Source organism: Oenanthe melanoleuca, chromosome 4, assembly GCF_029582105.1.
Source record: "Oenanthe melanoleuca isolate GR-GAL-2019-014 chromosome 4, OMel1.0, whole genome shotgun sequence".
Lineage (NCBI taxonomy): Eukaryota > Metazoa > Chordata > Aves > Passeriformes > Muscicapidae > Oenanthe > Oenanthe melanoleuca.
The window spans coordinates 32,331,263-32,352,657 of record NC_079337.1 but is presented as its reverse complement, the minus strand read 5'-3'; the positions used below and the strand labels follow the sequence as shown (position 1 = coordinate 32,352,657).

At 37.1% G+C, this 21,395-nt stretch overlaps 1 protein-coding gene across 1 annotated transcript in view; it reads right to left on the bottom strand.

Annotated features, from left to right (window-relative positions):
- Positions 1 to 1,285: 1,285 nt before the first annotated feature.
- CPE (carboxypeptidase E) overlaps positions 1,286 to 21,395 on the bottom strand; it is a 53,289-nt gene continuing 33,179 nt past the window's right edge. Inside the window, exons 2-9 of the mRNA XM_056489200.1 lie at positions 18,258 to 18,454; positions 16,355 to 16,522; positions 15,318 to 15,435; positions 14,106 to 14,288; positions 8,328 to 8,467; positions 7,256 to 7,355; positions 4,876 to 4,994; positions 1,286 to 3,688 (exon numbers count right to left, since the gene is read on the bottom strand). Of these exons, the coding sequence (XP_056345175.1) occupies positions 3,590 to 3,688; positions 4,876 to 4,994; positions 7,256 to 7,355; positions 8,328 to 8,467; positions 14,106 to 14,288; positions 15,318 to 15,435; positions 16,355 to 16,522; positions 18,258 to 18,454 (1,124 nt within the window). The 3' untranslated portion in view covers positions 1,286 to 3,589. The remainder of the gene's footprint in view (positions 3,689 to 4,875; positions 4,995 to 7,255; positions 7,356 to 8,327; positions 8,468 to 14,105; positions 14,289 to 15,317; positions 15,436 to 16,354; positions 16,523 to 18,257; positions 18,455 to 21,395) is intronic.

Genomic DNA, 21,395 nt, shown 5'->3' with positions numbered 1-21,395 from the left:
AGAACAAGTATTTTGCAAGATTGAGGAAGGCAGAAAGCAAGCACTGCAGTGGCATTTCTCAGTCCTGCATTTCCAGAGCTAACCACAAGCAGGAAACAAGGCACTCCTTCAGTGGAGCAGGTTTACTGAGAAGCTCCAGAGAGCTGCTCTAACCCAGAGGCTGTCAGTAAACTGCTGCTATTCTACAGCCTCCACAGACATGAGTCAAGCTAAACACAGATACAGGAGAAAATCAGCTCATTGGAACTTCACCTTTATCTTTAAATTCAAGCTTCTCTAAATCAATGTTCTCTGAAACCTCTTCCTTTCATGGCCTGGTTATTAAGTATTCCTAAGACACCTGTTATAGCTGTTAAAAAAAAACTCAGAGAAACTTGGTAGCAATTCTTTCTAACCTACCATAACGGTTTTAATTTACACTTAATTATGTTATTAGTGGCTCAGGACTATATGTGAATTCCCAAATATGGATGTGAACACCACAACCCAGCTGGGAAACACAATTCAGATGCAGTGGTTTTATTTGGCTGAATTCTGCTGTTCTATAATCCTGACCCCTGCAGTTACGAGGAATGTGCAGCACCACAGATTTGCAAACACACTGCACACTGTGCTTTCTAATCCTAAGGATCAATATGGGAAAAGATTTGTAAATACTGTAAGAGGGACATGCAACTGTGTATGCCCAGTGCCCACCAACCCTGCATGGAGGCAGAGCATCTCATTACTATCCCTTACCTGACTTGAAAGCCCCCATGGGAGAAGTGCTCATAAAGAGATATAATCCAAAATGAGGATGCACAAAGTTAAGGGGCTGTGGAAGGTTCTCAAAGGGATATCAGCACTAATCATGGTCTCCTTTCTCTGTTCAAACAGCAAACTAATTGGCATATGCACCCACTGAGGATGTTTATGGCATACTTTGTAGACATGCACGGCCAAAAAGGTCACATTTTGAACCTGCAAATTACTCACACATTTTACATTTTAAATAAAACTGTAGATTTATTGTACAATAGTACAGCATGTGCCTTTTTAACCAAAAGCTCAGCATCACATAACACTTTAATCTTCCATTAAACATACACAGTCCTACAACACAGCTCAGCTCAGCTAACTACATAATGAATTAATTTATTGAGAGTCCTGGCTACGCTGTTCTTTAGGATGTTTACCTAGAGCAAGAACAGTGGCAGTGGTTGTGGTGCTGTAACATTTAATCACTTTAACCTGTTCTGAACACAATAATAGCAAGCAGTCATCTAGAGCACAACAAACAGATCACTTAAGGGACACCACATTTATTTGCAAATGTATGAAACAGTAGACCAGAGGATCCCACACACATCACACAGGTATGGATTAGAAACCTGTGATGAGATCACTTTGATGTAATGTCTGCATTAACTATGCCACAGGAAGACTGGATGCATGACAGGCATCATACCATGAAGTGTCATTTGGATTGGAATTCTTAGGCTTGGAAGAGGCAGACCAGGATGTTCTGTACAGATATACACTTGCCTTATTACATTAGTTTACACTCCTGTAGCCATTTGCCCACATGACAGCAACATCTGGTTATAATTCATTTTCGTACCATTTGCTCCAACTTTACCTGGTTCAGTTAAAAACAAGATCATTACTTACAGACACAGAGTGTGCTCTGTGCTACATCTTGGCCTTTCAAATGGTCACAGACACCCAAGCTGGCATAACCAGGCATCCTTTATGCACACTCCTGTGCAAAGCTAGCCACAAGGTGTTAATAAGACACATTCAGATAAAATTCTTTATTTGCCACTGAGGTTTTTCATTGCAATGGAGATTCAAAGCTCATCACTGTATAATGACTTATAGTAAGTAAATTTCCTCTAGAATTTGGAGTTGAGCATTTACAACCCAAATGAGCTGCAGGTTACATCACAAACTCTTAATCAGAGAGAGAAAGTTTATGCTTTTTTATTGCTGTTCAGTTTAGCATTATGTCTCAAACCTTAGTCTGTTCTTTAAAAGCATCAACTGCTATTTTTATTAAAGAATTTAAAATTCTCACAAAACAGTATTTGCAGTAAATATTTAAATACCCAAAGGAGGTAAATTTGGATCCTACACCTGATTATGTGTTTCTTCCACTTACAGCAGGAGTGTGATAGTGCACTCTTGACTGGTTCCAAACAAGCATCAGCTAAAATAATATGCTAATCAAAACACAGAGAGTGGTATTAAAGAAACAGAGGAAGGAAATCTGTATCAAATATCTGATCTTGAATTAAAATAGACTAGCAATATATGTAAGCTCTCAAACAGACAAGATGTTTAGCTTATCTCAAGTAGCATACCAGGTTTCATTTCCGAAAAATTATCCCAAACTTGCACCTGCTATGGTCCACGTGTATTCCCTGACTCTGCAAATTTCACTCACCTTAGCCAAAATACTATTCCATGTTAATTAAAGTACAAAAAAAAAAAAAAAAAAAACAAAAAAAGGGGCCAAAAATAATTTGGTTTTAAATCAAAGTTGCTTTTGTATCCTCTTCAACAATTTTCTGAAAATTTCACCACACTGAAAAAAAAAATCACTTATCTGTCTTATTTCTTGTTTTAGATAAGACTAGTAGAAGAAACAGAGCTTGAAAAAAATCCATTCTTGACTTGCAGCACTAAAAATACAATGTCAGTAGATTTCCAGTTCATTGTCTAAACTGTAATATTTTGATAGCCTTCAGTGAAAAGATGAACTTTTAACTGGTTATCTAGACATCACTGATACAAGTAAAGATTGTTTAAAAGGTAATTATTTAATTAAAACATCACCTGAAATGATTTTTTTCTTGCTGTAAAACAAACAGAAGCAGCATATAAATGAGATTCACTAGCTTTTCTTCTTCCACTCAGAATTTCTAATTTGCTTAACAAGTAATGAGAAATAAAACCTGATCTTCAAACATTATCAACTGTTTAAGGAATAAAGCTCTGTTTTTTCCTGAATTCATTCTATGCCATCTTTAATAAGAGTTTATGCAGATTCTTTCTGCTTACTAAAATGAAGTCAGCTTATGTTTCTTACATATTTAAATAGCTCCAACACCAGAGACATACAAAGTTTTATACTGAATTTTAATCCTTGTCAAACATTATTACACCACACACTGTTATGATAAATCTTTTCAATAACATCCATTATAGAACTCAGTGAAGAGCACCATCTACTACTATGCACTGTCAAATATTTCTGGCAGAATCAGTAATTGACTACAGCATATTTCTTTTCTAAAACCAAGTGTTAACCTACATATTCTGAACTTGCAAATAATACACAACAGATTTGACTGTCATATAGGCTGCATATTCATTCATTTTTTTATGATTTTTATAGAAGAGTAGATTTTCTATAACAATATGAAAGAAAATTATTAACTTATTTATCTACCTAAGAGGCTAGTAGTTATATTAATCAAAAGATGACTGAAAAATTCAAAGTTAATTATTGTGAAGTGCACAAAATCTAGAATATAGGGAGTTTCCACAGTACATTATACTAAGTCAACATATAATAGATTAAAAGCCATAAAGCCAAAATCCTCATTTAAAAATTTAGTGTTTCTGACATCATCTTCCACCATTCCATCAACTCTTCTTTTTCCTCTTCTTTTCTTTCAGACAATGACTCCAGTTCAAAATCAACCTGATTAAGAGAAACAATCAAGAACATCACTAAGACTTGCAGATAGAGAATAGTTAGGCTTTTAAGAGTAATTTATTGAAAGAAGAGGCTTAACACAAACATAAGGCTTAGAGAAGTACCTTCTGGTTTAGGCTGGGTTTATTCCAAAGTGTCTTGAAGCTGATTTAAATATATGCAATACTAGTATATCACTACAATAACTTCTCTAAAAACACACACAGGTGAGCAAAATTTCCTAAAGAACCAGACATCAGCCCACTTGTATGTGACTTGACTAAAAAATTTCAAAAAGTGTGGGCCAATGAAATTGAATAATAGACAGCCACATAAATCATATGGCATATTATAAATAATATCATCAGCATATTGCCATCACAGATCACAGAATATTGTGAATTGGAAGGGACCCAGGAGGGTCATCAAGTCCAACCCTTATGAGCTCCATTCTCTAACCAGCTGAGCTAATCTCTCAGCAAACACCTAGCACTGCAGATCCCCAGCATATCAAAATATCCATTCCATTTTATGATCAAAAAGATCCAGGGAGCCTTTCCTAGCACAAGGCTCATTAATGCAGATACAATATGCTAGCTTAGCATATCGTAACATGTGATTCACGCTACTGAAATAGCATTTATTTTAAATACCTCCATATCTGTAAATAGAGTGAATTAAAAGTGCTTCTGAAACCTTAGATACAGTCTAGTTCTTATTAACATCACATACTGGATGTCTGTGCAAAGCAGATACCATTGCTACCTTTCTGCATGGAGCTGACCAATGGTTTTAACCTTAGCAGGCACTCATTTGACAAATTAAATTAAAAATTGTCTCAATCAAAACCTCAACATCTCTTGTTTTTTTATGTTGTGCTATTAAAAGATATTCTGTAATCTTCTGATTGGCTGTTCAGACATGTACCAATAACAAGTTTAAGTATCTCAGTACTGCCCTTCTCTGAGTCTTTTTATTATAAATAAGAACACCAAGAGATTAAATGAGTATTCAATGAGATTACTCTCAGTGGCTGGTGCATCAAGTGCTAGAAGAGTAATTCCCAGACTTTCTAAATTAGCATGTTCTGGAATATTCTGAAAAATCACCTCCTGTTTACATGTTTACCACGAGGGGAAAAAGAGACTTTTAAATATGTAATAGATAATAAACTAACACAGATGAGCACTTACCACAACAGCAGGGCTGAAGGGCACAGCCACTTTTTTAGTTATTGCTAGATAGCCAGGTGCTGAGGCTGTAACTTTGTAATTTCCAGGCACAAGCAATCTCCAGTAATCACCATCCTTGGCTGTAGAGAATAAGAAAAGAATCAAATAAATATGTATAAGATTAATTACACAGCTAAAAAGAAAGGCTTATGTGTCAATCTTTTATATTCCTGTCAAAGCTTTCTTTTTGACTGCCTGAAAGGATTCTTCTTTCTTCCTTCCTTTTTTCCTTCAGTACAAGATATATATATATATATCACATTTGCTTCCTTTCAGGTAGTAAAAAAAAATATTTAAATTTTAAAGTTGTGCTAGAGCCCCCATGAAAGATATTGCCTGCTAAGGCTGAAGCCTCTCCATCACACTGAAGAAAAGGACAATATGGGACATTATTTCACCTTAGAAGCCAATGTAAAATCCCTGCTAAGTGTCTGAAATTCTGTTTGCAATGTGATACAGATTTTTAATGTTCCTAAGTAGTCTGATAATCCAAGTGCAAATAAATTTTATTCTCATCAAATTTAAATAAGTGGGATTACCTTTCTTTCCTTCAGAAAAAGCTATAATAATTTCCTAGAATATTGCATGTGTATCACCCTAGAAGCATCTTTATCTACTGTTTCATTATCCAATTGTCAAGGTTTTTTTTTCCTTTGGTTCAGAGGAATGAAGAAATGGAAGCTTGATCCACTCAGGTCACTGTTACTACAGATTATCTTTTCAAGTCACAGCATCAATATTCATCATCATCTTCTCTAGAAAAAAACTTATTGTATTTTCACAAAGACTCAGATCTTCCCTGCACCAGCAGCAGGCAATGATCTAATTTGTCACAGGCTAACAATTTGAATTTCTCTACCTCCAGAAAACATTGCAGGGCTATTCTAAAGTTCAGCTAGCAGTGCCACTTAGAAGACTTGGCCATGCTCTTTGTACTAGTCCCTTAAATGCTTTTTCACCACATCTGTAACCACACAGTGTAAAAAGGGAAATATTACTTAAATGTCTCCTATTTGCATGGTCAAAAAAATGTCAGTAATCAGTCCAGATTTTTCTCTTCATAAAACAGAATGGGAAAAAAAATACTGCAGTAGAACTACAGCAATGATCTATTCTAATTCATGTCCCTGGAACAAAGCACAGTTTCAACTCCTGAATAAAGAAGCAGGAGAAAAGCCAAAGAATATTTCTCCTTCATTTTGACTGTGCTAGTTTTCAAGTACTTGTTTTCATCCCTGTTTTGACAATACATGACTTTCAGTATTATACACACACACAATGATGTGAAAAGATTTAGGATTAGATGCAATTTTTCTATCATAGAAGCATGAGGTCCTCTCTCACACAGATCACTCTCTCATACCCCTTCTATTTTGCCTGAAAATTTATTTCCAGTCTCTAAAAATTTTGCTTTCTTGTTTACAGTGACAGAAGGTCACTAATGTTTTCACAGACTGTTCTCCTGGTTGGCAGAAGTGCTGGCAGTCTCTTTGCAGGTCATGTGCAAACACAAATAAGAGGTGACTGGATGTTCTACCAGTCCTGTCCCATAGCATTCTGCATTTCTGTGACAGCATAGTGAGACATATAGAGAAAATGACCATAAAATAAGCACATGCATAAAGTAGTGACATTTACTTTTTTTTTTTTTTCTAATCAGTATCTTTTGCAAGTAAAAAAAATGTTGTTCAGGATAGGAGAGCATGGGAAGGCTCAAAGTTGGCCCACTGTGTGAGCTGCCTTCTGAGCTCATGCCTAGAACAAAGCACAGCATCACTGAAGAGGTGGCACATCATTTTCTGTCAACACCAACCACCACAATGCTTTCATCTTTTAGAATCACCCTTCTGAAAAAAACATGGTGTAATTGTAAACAGCAGAGAGAATTTATCTTTGCTGAAGGAAGTAATGTAAATTGGCAATCTCTCAAGAATTTACATACCAAAAGGTATGACTGCATATAACACTTCTGGACTAAAACTTAGCCTTCAAACTAAAAACAGCACTGTTGACAGGGCTTTAAATGCTGTCAGAGCTGTGAAACACTATTTGCTTCACAAATCAGAAGACAGACTAGAGCATTAATAACCACTGGCACCCAAACCAATTTACACCAGAAACCCATCAAGTCAAAAAAAAAAACCAAAAAAACAGACTTAGCTACTCTGAGAGCAAAATATAAGTGAAAGATTCATGAAATCCTGTGGGCAACAAGCTTCTTTAGGCACAACATACCACCCTGGCTTCAAACTTTTGTTCCCTTAAAGCAGCAGTTTAAAAGATGTGAAATGGCTCCAGGTTGCTCAGCCAAGGAGAAGCGCTGCTGAGGTACCACACTCACCTGATGTAACATCATGGCTTATCCCCTCCACAGAAATTGTAGCATTTGCTATTGGATTGCCCTGAAGATCTTTAACAAAACCCTTCACTCCTCGATGAATCTAAAATAAATAAGGTCACCAACAAATGGTAAATAGAAAACTCTTAAGAAAAGATGGCATTTTTTGGCAATGGAATATCTACTGATAAATCTAAAAAAGCATGCTATGAACCCCACAGTCCACAGGCTAACCACTATCAATGATAAATACTAAATACCATAATGGAACAGAGAGTGAAAAGGAAAAATAATTCAGCAGGGAGTTATAATAATATATCTGTTCAGTGCAAGTAATTCTAAAAAAAAAAAAAGCAGATCATAATCCATGTAAACATTGACTTTCAAATCTTTGTAAGATGACCTGGTCATCTTATTCTGAAAGAAGATAAAAACCAATGCCAAACAGACCATCTGAACCTCAAGGATAAAGCCAGCAGCTCTGCAGGAGCAAAGGAAGTTGGCAAAATAGTATCTTATACATGAACAATTTTGAAAATGCACTGACAACACAGCTTTCCACGAGTCAGAAAAAATTAACCCTGTGCAGAGGAGCTGAACAATTTGAGAAGGATTCCATAAATCCTGCAAGTAAAAACCTGCAGGACAAGTGCAGTTTATCTCAGCCTACAGATAATGTTTTAACAGAACAGTATAACACTTCAAATATTCAAATATTTCAGATTTCTGGCTAACTAAAGCATTTCTGCAGAATTAGGTCCTTTAAGAAATAAATGTATTGATTGATTGGCTCTGCTAACAAAGTGTTTTTCTCATTTCACAATCTCAGGTGTGTGATCACTAATGATATATATTTGTAATTTTTAACTACAATATGCAGGTTTCAGAAATTCTATATGGTCTAATCCATCTACCCAAGTTCCTGTACATCCAGAATCACACAGGATTTACCACTACAGAGACAAATAAGAATTAAAGTAACATCTGGATTAATATGGTATTTTGAATTAGATGCTCACAAAGCACAAAGTTTATTATGCACAATAACTAGTTTTGCCATCCTCTTCTGTGCTACCTGCTCAATGTAATTTATGAGAGAGTTCTTGTTGTCCTCCCAGTAGCCCTTCAGAGTTTCTTCAGGTGGGAATTTTTCACAGCTAAGCTCCACTGTGATTTCAAAGCAGTTGCTGCTGAGGTAATTGAAATCCTGCATTCCTGCAATGCCAGAAAAGAGAGGTAGTGATGCATTTTGCATTGCTCTGAAGGAAGTAAGGAGGGACACATGAAATGCTGGGACTATTAGGAAAAGAACAGCTATAAATATATTTGATGCAGCTTCACTCCATCTGCTTAATTTTGATTCAGAAGCTTTAAATCAGAGAGAACAATAGTACAAATAATTCCAAAATACATTTTCTTCCCAGGGAAAGTTTAGAAAAGCCTTGATAAATAGGCTGCATATTTCTACTTGATGTAGCACATGACCTGTATACTCTTACTTCACACATTTCTGGTTAGCTGACATATAAATTACATTTTTTCTCTTTGGGAAAGAAAATTATTTCAGATTATGGCTAAAACATTTCCATATGAAAAAAATAACAAAAAAAAATTGCTCATCTTGTATGCCAAGAAGAATGACAATTAATTATAAAGCAAATTAAACATAACAAAGTAACAGTGAAAAAGAGATTTATAAAGATGGGTCAAAAATGTATTCGTTTTTTTTTTTCTAAAATATAAACTTTCATGTTAGTAACATTTTACATAGAAAACATTTCTTTATCAAAATGTTCTGCACAGATTTCAACTATTCTCCACCAAAAAAATACAAAATAAAACTTCCTATAAAATTTATTTACGTGGAGATTTTTCCATGGGTAGGGTTTCTCCAACTCAGTGCCTCTGAAAAATCAATATTAGATAGCCTTTAAAAGAGAGGAGAAACATCATTATAAATGCAACTTTAACAACTGAAATTTTAAAATATAAGTGGCCTCATCAGTAGGAATAAAAACTTGATGGAGAATATGCATTCTTTTACTTTTTTGAGCTCCTCCTCTTAGTACATGGGTATATTGGCTATTTGCTTGAATCTGTCAACCAAAATCCTAGGGGGTTTCCAGTTTTGTAACTGGATCAACCAACTGGAAAGGGACAGTGGCTGTCCCCAGGAGTGTTATAAACATATGCTTTGCAGAAGCTGATGTAGGGCTATCCCTCACCTTCCCAGTCTGTCTAGCTAGCAGAGTCAGTGGGTCCTCAAATGGAAGCCTGAAAAGAAAGTGGCTATCAAGCCTGCTGAAGGTCACTGAGGGATTTAGAAACGTTTCTAGGACAGCTAATTCATTCAGCCCTGTGTTCCCCTATGAGACCTGAGGGAGTCTCTTTACCAAGCACCTGTGCTGTTCAGGGGTCCATAACTGCCCAGAGAGCTGATGTCACATCCCAAGAGAACCCTGAGGACAGCACACACACTGAGTCAGGTGGGATTTTGCCAACACATTAGGGTGAAGAGGTTCTTTTCTGCCAAGCAGGCAACAAGACTCCCAACTACTGACAGGCACAGAGATTCTTCTGATTGCTAAAGAACCTTTTTATTTCTAAACCTTATTTTTAGAAAAATGACATAGAAGGCAAAGGTTCCTGGGAGGGGTGGCTCTGATGTTCCAGCAGGCAGAACTCTCAGATGGACCATTCAGCAATGCACAGCAAGAGAGCAGTGGAGTCACGAGTCAAATCCTGACAGCAGTGCTGACTATCATGCATCTGTTCTGGACACTAGATAATGCTGCTTTTGTTGATTTTTGTACTTCCTCTAAAAGAAAGAAAGAACACATGAAGAGGAGAATAGGGCACAATGTAATTTTACTGTGGTGACAGTAATTCTTGACCATTACTGTTCCAGTTCTCAGAAAATTTCTCTTTCTTCCCAAAATATTACTCAGGGATGCTTTAGTTTCTCAAGAACAGAATAAAGAAGCAATGTATTTTCCAGCTTTGTGCACAATGTCCATATCCTATAGCTTGTTTCCCAAGGCCTGGCCTTGTCCAAGGTTTGTGTGTTGCACCTGAAAAGATCCATCTTTTGTATCACTGAACTGCAGGAGATGATCTGAATCTCTGGGACAGAGAATGGGGTGAAGCTGGCCAAGATGTAAACTATGGTCTGCCACACATGTAATCTGGGCTCTGCACTCCTTACCTCCCTGTTCACTGTGGTGCTTAGGTGCAATACAGAGGAAACCAAAGCATTTCTACAGGTTTATTGAATACTGCAGCAATACTTCACTGCCACTGCTCAAGCCCTCGAAGTGCCCTCTCCATGGCATGTATCACATGCATGCACATCACCATGCTCCCAAAGCCCCTCACTGTGACAAAGTGTAGCACTTTCTCACACTTTCACTCTCTGAAGATCACAAAGGCTTAGATAGCTCAGATATAACTAAGATTCAGCAGTGAATGCCCTTTATTGCTGACCATGAGCAGGACTTTGAAACTGAGAACACAAAAACTTCTCTGTTGCACTGCTCCAGTGACTGAGGGACTATAGTGTCAGTGCTTACAAAAGTAAACTTCGAATATGGGAAAAAAAATAACTTCTTCAGGTTTTAATAAAGGAATACCAAACTTCATAAAAAAAGTGGAATGCAGGGTGTGCCCCTGGCATTCAGGCATCAGATATACTTAAGACTTTGAACTGCAAGCTACAGCACTTAGTTCAGTTTCTACACAGAAAAGACAGTAACCTTCAGCAGGACAGGATGTACTTGAATGGGGAGAACATGAATGCCTCCTACATTAGTGTTTAGTGAAATCCTAAAAAAAACCTAACACTGCTTCCAAAACTGGTAATCCAAGTTAGGAATTAGTTGGGGGCCAAGGGTGATTTGAAAATAAAAAAAAAGACACAAACAATAGCCTAATGGTACAGCAATGTAAGCTGATTTGAAAAGCTATTTTTGTAATGACATGAATCTGATTAGACTCAGGTGACTCTGTAATGACAGAAAAAGCAGAACAGGCATGTGGCTAGGTAGTAATTGATTACTCTCTGTTCTTCTCATTTATGGTTCCAGATAGGTGCTCCACACAAAAGATACATTAAAAAGTCATTAAGGATGTTGAAAAGTTATACAGCCAGCAGCTAAGGAAATGCCAAAATTAAAGCTGTTTGTGCAAATTTAGTTTGGCTTTCTTGTGCATGAGTGAAATCATTAATTACATGTTGATAGAGAGAAGGCCTTCATTCAAAACATGGTTTTTATGTACAAACTTGTTTCTCCCCAAAGTCTGATGGCCAAAAGAGCCATTCCTGTACACAGAAGAATGACCTCTTTGCCTTTGCTTGCTGTCTCTGAAAAACCTACAAGGATCAACTAATTACAGATGACAACTACTGCAAGTGAAACAGCATCATGGCCTCAGACTTAGCACAGAGGAGCTCTTGGGGGAAACTTTTCTCTGTACCCTGCTCTACAAAAGGAAGTAACTACCAAACAGCAATGCTGAGAAAAACCTCATGAATGCAATGGAGGGCTCCTCCTTCCAGCTAGACCTTAGGACTGTCAGCAGCTGTCTCTGCCACAGACATTCAGCCTTCCTGCTGAAAGAATCCAGGTGTTCAGAAAGACATGAAAAGCAACCCAGAGTCACATGAGAGCCATCCATATATCAGCCCTGCAGACTGAAGAACCAGTGAAGATTGCTGCTGGCCCACCTGTGTTTTACAGAAGGTACAAGTCCCTGAGGATCAATTATATGGGCAAAGAATGATGTTGCACAGCTGGGGTCACCACAATAAGCTCTGTAGGGCAGCACCTATTACCTATGGTAACTCACTAGAATGAAAAATTATCCTTTTCTAGGTCAGAGGCCTTGGTCTGATAAGGTACTGTGAAAGGCAGAACCTAGGAGATGACCAGGAACAGAGACAGAAAATGGAATGGAGTGAATACTGGAGCTGTGTTCATTGCAGAAAGGAATCTTTAGCAGCAGAGTGAGAAACTAAAGGAAAAGGGGGAAGTGGGGGACAAAAGCCCAAAGGAACTCAAACATGCAAAGGTAGAGAATTACCACCTTAGCTCCAACAGGAGCAGCTACAATGGAGACAAAGCCTTCAGAGTTTCTTTTAATATATTCCTAACTCTGGTATTTTCCCTATTTCCCTATTCCCTATTTCCCTACATTTTCCCTAATGAAAGTTCATTACGAGATGGACAGCAAAAGATCTCTGATACCACCAATAACTTAATTGCCACATTTTAGTTTTCAGATGAAACTTTTCAGATTAAAACTTCCCAGAAAATTTTCATTTGAACTGAGCAGTGTTTAGTTACTTTCCTTAGCAGTAGACATAGAAAGAGAAGAACTGTTTTCACTGAATTATATTTGCTATTTTTAAGTCAGCAAACACTACCACAGAGGTTTTGTTCAAAAGTCACAGCTTGCCAGCTGATTTCTACACTTGAAAAAAAAAAACCTCCAAACCAATAGATTCAATCTGTATGGTCCAAAGTATATTGTTGTCTCTCTATTCTTTATTAGCTGCAGCATATTAGAATGACAGATCCTGTTTAGCACTAGGATTCCTGCCTATTAATGTCTGTACAAATATGAGAAAAAGAAAGGTCTCACTTGGGGAATTAGCAGTCTAACTTAAAATAAGATCCACGAAGAGGAAATCAGACTTTCCAAAAACTTTTTCCAATGGAAAAATGTGTCTTTGCCATATGCAGTTTAATAAGAATCAAAGCATTTCATCAAAACAATGGAAAAACTGCTTTTCATAGCATTTTCTGAAAGGAAAAATAAGCTGAATTTAAACATATCCACATTTTTATAGTTAATATTTAATATTTCATTAAGATAAATTTTAACTGAATTGAAACAAATTTTAACTATTAAACTTCTCAGTATTTTGTTTATTTTTTTTTTTCAGCTTTTGCAAACTTCCATTTTCAAGAGTGTTTTAATGGTTCCAATTCAAAGTATGAAAAGCCTCACACAAAGAGATATTTTAGGGTTTTAGTTACTCTCAGAAATTTCAACATTTTATTTCACACTCAGCCCCTGGTGATCACTGGCTGTCTGAGCACTACCAACAACTATAGTCATTGTTCTGTTTCCAATTTCTTCACAGGAGTTTAAATATTTTCTTCTTTTAGTACCACCTTTCCTGTAAGAGAAGCAGAGTTAGGCTACCTCTTAGGATGTCTAATGCTTTGAGAGATGCCTACTCACTTCAGGTAAAAATTTAAAATTCATTCAGCTACTGTAACTGAATATCAAGAGAAAAGCAAAGAATAAAGAAGTTATGTGTGTTCAAAGTTATCCAGCATAAATCAACAAAGCCAAAGCACAGGCAAATCACCCCAACACAAGCTGGCTCAAAAATCTTCAGCTCGGTTTTCATTCCAAGTTTAGCAAAGACAGAACACTCCAAGATTTAGATATTTGTACCAGGCAAACAGGCTTCCCCATTTCCTTCAGCTTGGATGCCTTCGTTATTGAAGTTCAAATGAACCATCAGCAACCTGCTCTAATGAGGGTTTGACAGGGGAATTTTCACTCTTTTCTTAACCCCTCCCCCCCCACCAAACTCCCTTAATATTTCATGATAGCAGAGTGTATCACTTGCCCACTGCAGAACTATTAAATTATCAATGACCTGAAGCCTGAAGAAACACTCCAGAAAAAGCAATAAAAAGGAGTATTTTAACAGTTATCACAGTGAGTTTTATCAAGTGGTGAATGACCAGCCTTTGATTTAGCCTTAACCAAAAGTTGTGGATGACACCACTCAGGCCCAGAGCAGCCAGTGACAGGGAATCCCACGGGATGGGCTCACCTCCTGGGACGCTGTACCACGCCCCACCATTGGTTGTCCCATCCACAAAGCTGCTGTCATCATCGTTTTTACGGCACGGTGCTCTGTCTGGGTCAGACATGGCAGGGTTAAAAGAAGAATAACTGCGAGCCAGGCTTTGGAAAATAGCATCATCAGGGCAGGAGCTGTACTCATGAGCACTGCCTAGGGAGGAAAAAAATTCCAGGAATAGGGATTATTAAAAGGGCAGTCATAGTGACTAGGCTCACAACTTAGATCACCAGAACTGCAAAGCAGAACTGTGCCTAAAAATACTATGTACACAGGTAAGTGTCCTACAGCACCACAAGTTAATATAGCATTATCTTTTTAATGTTAACTTTTCCCCATTACTTCATCAATTGTTGCCCTATCACTAAAGTGGCTAATCACAACAGTCTCAAGATTTATGAAAATACCACTTGAAAAGTGAACCGAAAAACCTAAAATATTCTAGGCTTTAGATATCTTTTTAGAATAACACACAGCTCAAAAACACAGATGTCTCCCTAAAGAGTGTTATAGGCAGATATGAGAAGGATTTTCAATTTAAGTGTGATAAAGTCAACTGAAAGAAGAGAATTGCAAACAATACAATTTCATGAAACTTCAGACATGTGTTCATCCCATAGTAGCAGAAAAAAACTAATATTGCTGCATACTTCAGGATAACACCTATGCCACAATCCTTTTTATAAGGGACCAACATTGAGAATGGCAACAGTGATAACTGTTTCTGTTAGCACACTACTGTTTTCAGAAATTTGCTTTTTATGGGTGCAAGAAAAACCTTAACCTAGACACATCTTTCTCACTTCATTTAACAGGATACAAGCTGCCCCAGCTAATTTAAGAACTAAGTTGCCTTGATTATTATATCTGAGGCACTATGATTCCCTCAGGTATTACATCATTTTCATCATGTAAATCTACTGAAACAAACTATCACCTTCAAAACTAGAAAATATGGTCATACAATGACTAGCTTTAAACACAGAATTAGCTTGATAAAATAAGTCATTACAATGCAATGACTATAAATTATGTTGGGTTTTTTTCCAATTTTTATATGGTTTTGCAGTGTTTTATGGTTTTGTTTGCAAGATTTAAAAAATGGATCTTAGCTAGCAGTGAAATAAGTATAGAATGAAATTTCTATCTCCTACTATTTCATGTTAACTTCTATTTACATACCACTCCGAGTCTCATCATAAGGATAATTTGCAACAAGGTCTCCTCCATGAAGATTGGCAGAGAGCACAAAGGGAATATCCATAATCCAGTGAATGACACCTTTGGTTTCAGGAGCAAGCTGTAACAAAATAGCATCAGCAGCAGTTACAAACTGATAATGTAGAAACATTCAATTAAATACAGTGGGCTTAATTATTACCACATAAACTGTGCAAGAAAGTTTAGTGAACAACAATTTTATTCTGTCTTCAGGGAAAATTAAGTAAGTACTTACATTAGATTTATAATGATATCATATATAAGTGGATTAATATAAGTCCAAAACTGGTGTCAACGATCTCAGAATAAGACTACAAAAAAAGCTATCTCAATCTTTTACTTCTTCCCATTGTGGATAAAAAAGCCTACCCAATTTTAAACAAAGGAAAAGAAAATAATTAAAAATAAATGTTGGTGCAGTCTTTGCATGGAAAGTAAAATTACTTCATTAATATTTTGAATTTGAGGACAGAACACAGTTATTAAGGCTACAGTCCTACGGGACTGCAGTCACAACACTTGGTTTTCTAGAACTTCCTCTGGGGGTAAACACAAGAAGATAAAAATCCCTCCAGATATACAGCTGCATATTAAAGGCTTAAACTTAACAAAAATGCATGTGTTGTATGTGAGAATAGCTATCTAGCTAGCAATATAATTTAGCACAATACACAAGTGAATTTCTGGCAATGGTAAAAATGCAAAATATTTGGAAAATTAGCTTAAAATCAAGAGAAAAGGCAGTAAAAATACAAAATATCTTTTGACTGAGGAATTGTGTAAGATTTAGTCGGATCAAAAGAGTTTACTACAGCCATCCATTTTGAGGAAAAAATTCAAGAATCATCAGATGGATAAATTTAACAAAATGAACAAAACATTCAGAACAACGTGAACAATAAAGAGCACACACACAGCTCTTAGGGGTCCCTACTGTTTGCCTACATAAAAGGGAAGAGATGGGCATGCCAGTGACCCAACATTCAGCCCCTACTTACCTTGGGATTCTGGTCCACAGCTTTTTTCATGTTCTTCAGAAGATGGTTGTTTGGGCCACCTTCTTTCTCATTAATGTAAACTATTCTATCAAGATCGGGAAAGTTTCGGTTTAGATCTATTCCCTGGGCATTGCTTCGACCAACAAACCAGTCTTTGAGTTCACCAGGCTAAATGAGGGAAGGGAACACAAAGAGAAGGGAGATGAGTAAATTCAGCAGATTGCATACCTCCCATGTTCTTGAGAATTAGAAGGGATCACGTGAGAGAAAAAAAGCCTGAGAAACCAAGGGCTGAGTCAATCACCCCTACTCCTTCCTAGAGCTCTGTGGGGGCAAAACCAACTTCTGTTTCACTGAGGTTCTTGCAGGACAGGTTTATTCTCAAATGGCACACTTGGACTAAGGATAAGTAAAATTACCAGCAGCATCAGATTTGTCAGTGCCAGTGGTATCTTCCCCCAAGACTTGGCTTTTCCCCATTGCCTCGTGCCCTGACTGTGAATTACAGATCTCATTGTAGTGAGGGTCACAGCACCTGTAGATTCATCTGGAAGCCACAAGGAATGTTTGCACTTGTTTCAGGTTCCTCCAAATAACTTCAGGGTAAAGAGGGACCTTAATCTTTACTTTTCATTGTGCCTGTCAGCCTTATACACTGAAATGGTAGCAATGGGAATTATTGCGAAATTATTTCTCTAAACTGATTCTCTAAAATAAGTTTTAGATTTCATTAAGGAAATGACCTCAGAATGCATAATTTTCCCTAGCTTCTCTCTGTAAGCTTTCAGTACTCTTTAATTTAGGTTAAGTTTGGTTATTGGTTTTAATCTTGGGATATGTTGAATCTACTGTCACATTCTGTGTACAGGATCAAGATATTCTAAATTAGAACAGCAGTACTAAATTGATTCTAATTATAAATCACATTTAAATTGTAAGGCAGTATATAAAATCAGCTGTACTTTGGCTAAGGAGCAAAGGTTTCAAATAATATTACAGAACCTCTTCAGAGAGAGATTTCAAAGCAGTAAAATGCACACCAATCTGAGGACAGCTTCTGCTTCACTGCCACGAGAGGGAGATGTGTGACAGAATATAAAGAGTCTATGCCTATTTTTAAATACTTCATGAGGATCAGTTTAATACAGATCTTAATAAGGTTTGACTTATTTAATCATAAATAGCCACATGAGAACTTTCAACATTTCAATATTAATTTAAAAAATAAATATGCCTTGTAAGCAAGGAAATTCTCACTAGAATCTATATAACAGGGTTACTATTTGACTTCCATTTGCTAATTATGCATTAATGCATTATATGTTTCTTGACTGAGTCATCACCCTAAAATGCATACTGAATTTTCTTGACTAATACCTTAATTAAAGTACCTCATGCATGAAATTAAGAACCAAAGTTATTCATATCAAAAAATGGCTCATTCAATTCATATTCATATTTTACAAACAGAGTTTGTTGTTTTGGGACCAATGGGTGAATGTGAATAATTTTTTTAAGTTTATTTGCATGGGAATATCCTTAAAGAAAACAAACTTTCCCTTTTCTAGCACTTTTGAAACATCATTTATTACTAGTTTAGGAACTTACGTGTTTAAGAGGCAATTCAGCCACTGAAGTTAGATGAAAGAATATGCATGAAACATAAACATAATTATATTTTAAAATCACAGGAGAGAAGGCTGCTTGTTGAAAAGTCAAGCATAAAATCCTCCTTGTTAAACATAACAAGCCTATTGTACTATGAGGAAATACTTTGGCTTTGCTGTTCCATTCAACAATTGCCACCAGGAGTCCATGCATCTGTAAAACTCTTAGTCCATGAGCCACTATGATAAAGCTGACAGACATTGATGGCTATTCTTACACACACAGCCTTACAAACCTGGGATGCTGCCTTCTCAAAGCCATCTGGGTTCAAAGATGGCATGATATGGATTCGTGTGCTGTGGATCAAGTTGATAATAGTATCATTTCCTTTCTGGTATTCATTACACAGGTACTGCGCCAAGAAGATGAGCAACTCTCTTCCAACAGCTTCATTCCCATGCATATTCCCAACATATTTAAATTCTGGCTCTCCTGCAAGAAAAAGGAAGAACACATCTTAGAACATATAAAATCCCCCATGGACTGGATCACACAGCACACCTGAGATGTGGGCATGACTATTAGTACAACTTGCCATGGTGTTCCCAGCACAATGCAAACCTCCTTTAGAAAAAGGGATTTAGGGTGTTTTCTAAACTCTGGGTTTACAAATGCTAATTAATATTCAGCTGCTTGCCAAAGGCAGAGTGAGAAGAACAGAAGACAACACAGTGTGCCAAAATAAAACTAAGCACCAACATTAACATTATTGGTGTTGAGACCTAATGCAGTTGATGCATCAATACTACAAAAGTGTGTTTGATTATGAAGTTTCAAAATATGTAAACTGACACTAACAGAGCTTCTTAACTGCTCTCTCCAAGGTTAGGTTAAGCTTATTCTACTACACATGCAATGCTTTCATGAAAGTAATGCCAGTGGACAGCTGTTGATTGCAGTGATCTGAAAAATCTTACTCAACAAGTGTTTTGGATATTCAGCTCAGACTTTATGAACCAATTGCAAGAACATAACTCATAAAATCAGTAATTTCCATTTAACATTCTAATAAACAGAATTAAATATATGCTTAAATATTCCCTATATATAACCTATATTGAATCTTTATATGTATATTTAATATAAATTTTTTACATATTATATTGCCATACAATACACATTTTAAATGTGCAACATATATTCAATATATATTCTCTGAATAAAAAAGCCATACAATATTCTCAACTACTAAATAGTCTCATTCTCATGACCATGGACATTAAAACCACACAACATATGTCTTATGGAACAGTGAAGGATTTACCTTTTAAAAGACTATATTTTGGGCCCTTGTTACAGAGAAGTTTTAGTATACATGTAAATAACTGAACAAGATCAAGAGGGATGTCCTGAAACTAAAATGAGGAATATGCTATTTTCGAGGCTGAAGCTCCTTTTCCCTTTTGCTATTCATTTTAAAATGCAGTTCTGTTGTAACTGTTTTAATCAAACATTCAGTTAATTATAGGCTCTGGATAGTCTTTGACCACACTGTGTAATAGCCTTTAGCACTATTAAAGGGGCAAATTCAAGCCAGGAGAAATGTTACACAAACAAGACCCAAGTAATTGCTAATCAAGCATGCAGCCATATCTACTTAGGACCCTTCAGTCTGTGCTTGCTAACCTTAATCCAGTGATAAGATGCTAGGACATACAGTGCTATTAATACCATGGCTTCCTTTCCTTCCAGCTAAATTGGTTTTATAAATATGGATTCATCCCTGAAATGTTTTGCTAGACAGGTTTAAAACTTGCCTAATTTGAGTGAAACAGTTTCATTTTATCTGACAGACAGGATGCCATTATTGTGACTAAACCCCTACATTTCCTCTTTAGGCATTGAGATCCTATCTACTATTTCTTTCTATCTGCTAGTACCAGGAATGCAAGAGGTTTAATCATCAAGAGTAATCAGACCATGCAATCAACAGGATCCCACGAAAACAGATGGGTACTATATAATGAAATACACAGCACACAGAAATACACAGAATACTCACACACATGTGCATTGGCATGTTACTGACAGGGAAAATGCTCCACAAGCTAACAGGCAATATGAACACAGCTGCATTCTGCACCTGTGCTTTTCCCTAGGGCATACCTAAGGAAGCCTGAAGGAGAAACATTTTCTTCTGATTCCCAGACCTGTGCATTAATCCCCCACCTTTCTCACCCACTCGAATTTTTCAGGCTGGGTTCAAATGAGTGAAGAGAAACATATGTTTCCCACAGGGTATTACTTGGCCTTCTCCCCAGTCAATCCTTAACAGTGTTCAGAAGGGCTCATGGAAACAGTCACACATGGTCCACAGTGAGCCAAGAGCACAGCTTTGTATCTTCAGTACTAATGACCCATCCCAAATAAGCCAGGAAGAGGTAACGAGTCACTGGAAATATAGAAAGTGTTTCCTATGAAAAGTCATTGAAGAGGTCAGCCCCATTTTCCATAGGTCAAATATGCCAATCATCATGTCACAAAGGGTCAGGATTACAGTACTTCCCAACACACAAACAAGGGAGTGGTTTTCAGTGAAAGGGAGCAATGACAGTTTCTGAAGTGATAAAGATAAATTATACAACTCCTAACACAAAATGAAACCAGTGAAACCAGTATTCAAAGAATCGTCTTAGCACTGAGGTGTCTGCACAACTCCTAAGTTTTGCTAGCAAATCAAGAGTTAAAGATTAGTTAAAATATCTAAAAGAACAGATAAAAAGAATAAAAGGGTGTGGGAAAGGAAACAGAGAGCTGAATAACAATCCTGCTTCAAAATGTAAATTCTGTATTTATATTTTATCTCCCTTGGGCATTTTCTTATCCCTGTCTCTGAAGCAAAGAAACCCATCTCCTAGCCATTCTCTGGCTGAAGAGGAAAAGGATGCCTGGTCCACACCTGTCCACTTGTCAGCTCCCAGCCCTACCTCTTTCTTAATTCTAGGCACAGCAACCAAAGAAATACTGGGGTTTTGTTCAATATGAGTACTGAATTTCATCCAAAAATCGCAGGAAAACTCATCCATTTCCTCAGTGCAATGCAGCTATCATTCCATGCCCACTACTGCACCAGAAACAGCCACCAGCAGCTGCTGTGCTGCTCCTCCACTGCATGGGCTAACAGATACCTCAAAAGCCAAGGGTGCCAGCAATCAGCACATTCTACCTCAGCACTCTATGATTTCTCTGGTCTAGTCACAGAATGTGTCCTGCCACACCATTTCTACAATTCTCTGGGAAACAGCCTCTGGGTCACCTGTTGCCAGCACACTGCTTAGCTGGAGGAGGAACTGCTCTTCCCATTAATCCTTCATGAGCCATTTAATGCAGACCTTAATCACGCTTCATAAGGTTCCCTAACTGCAATTGCCTC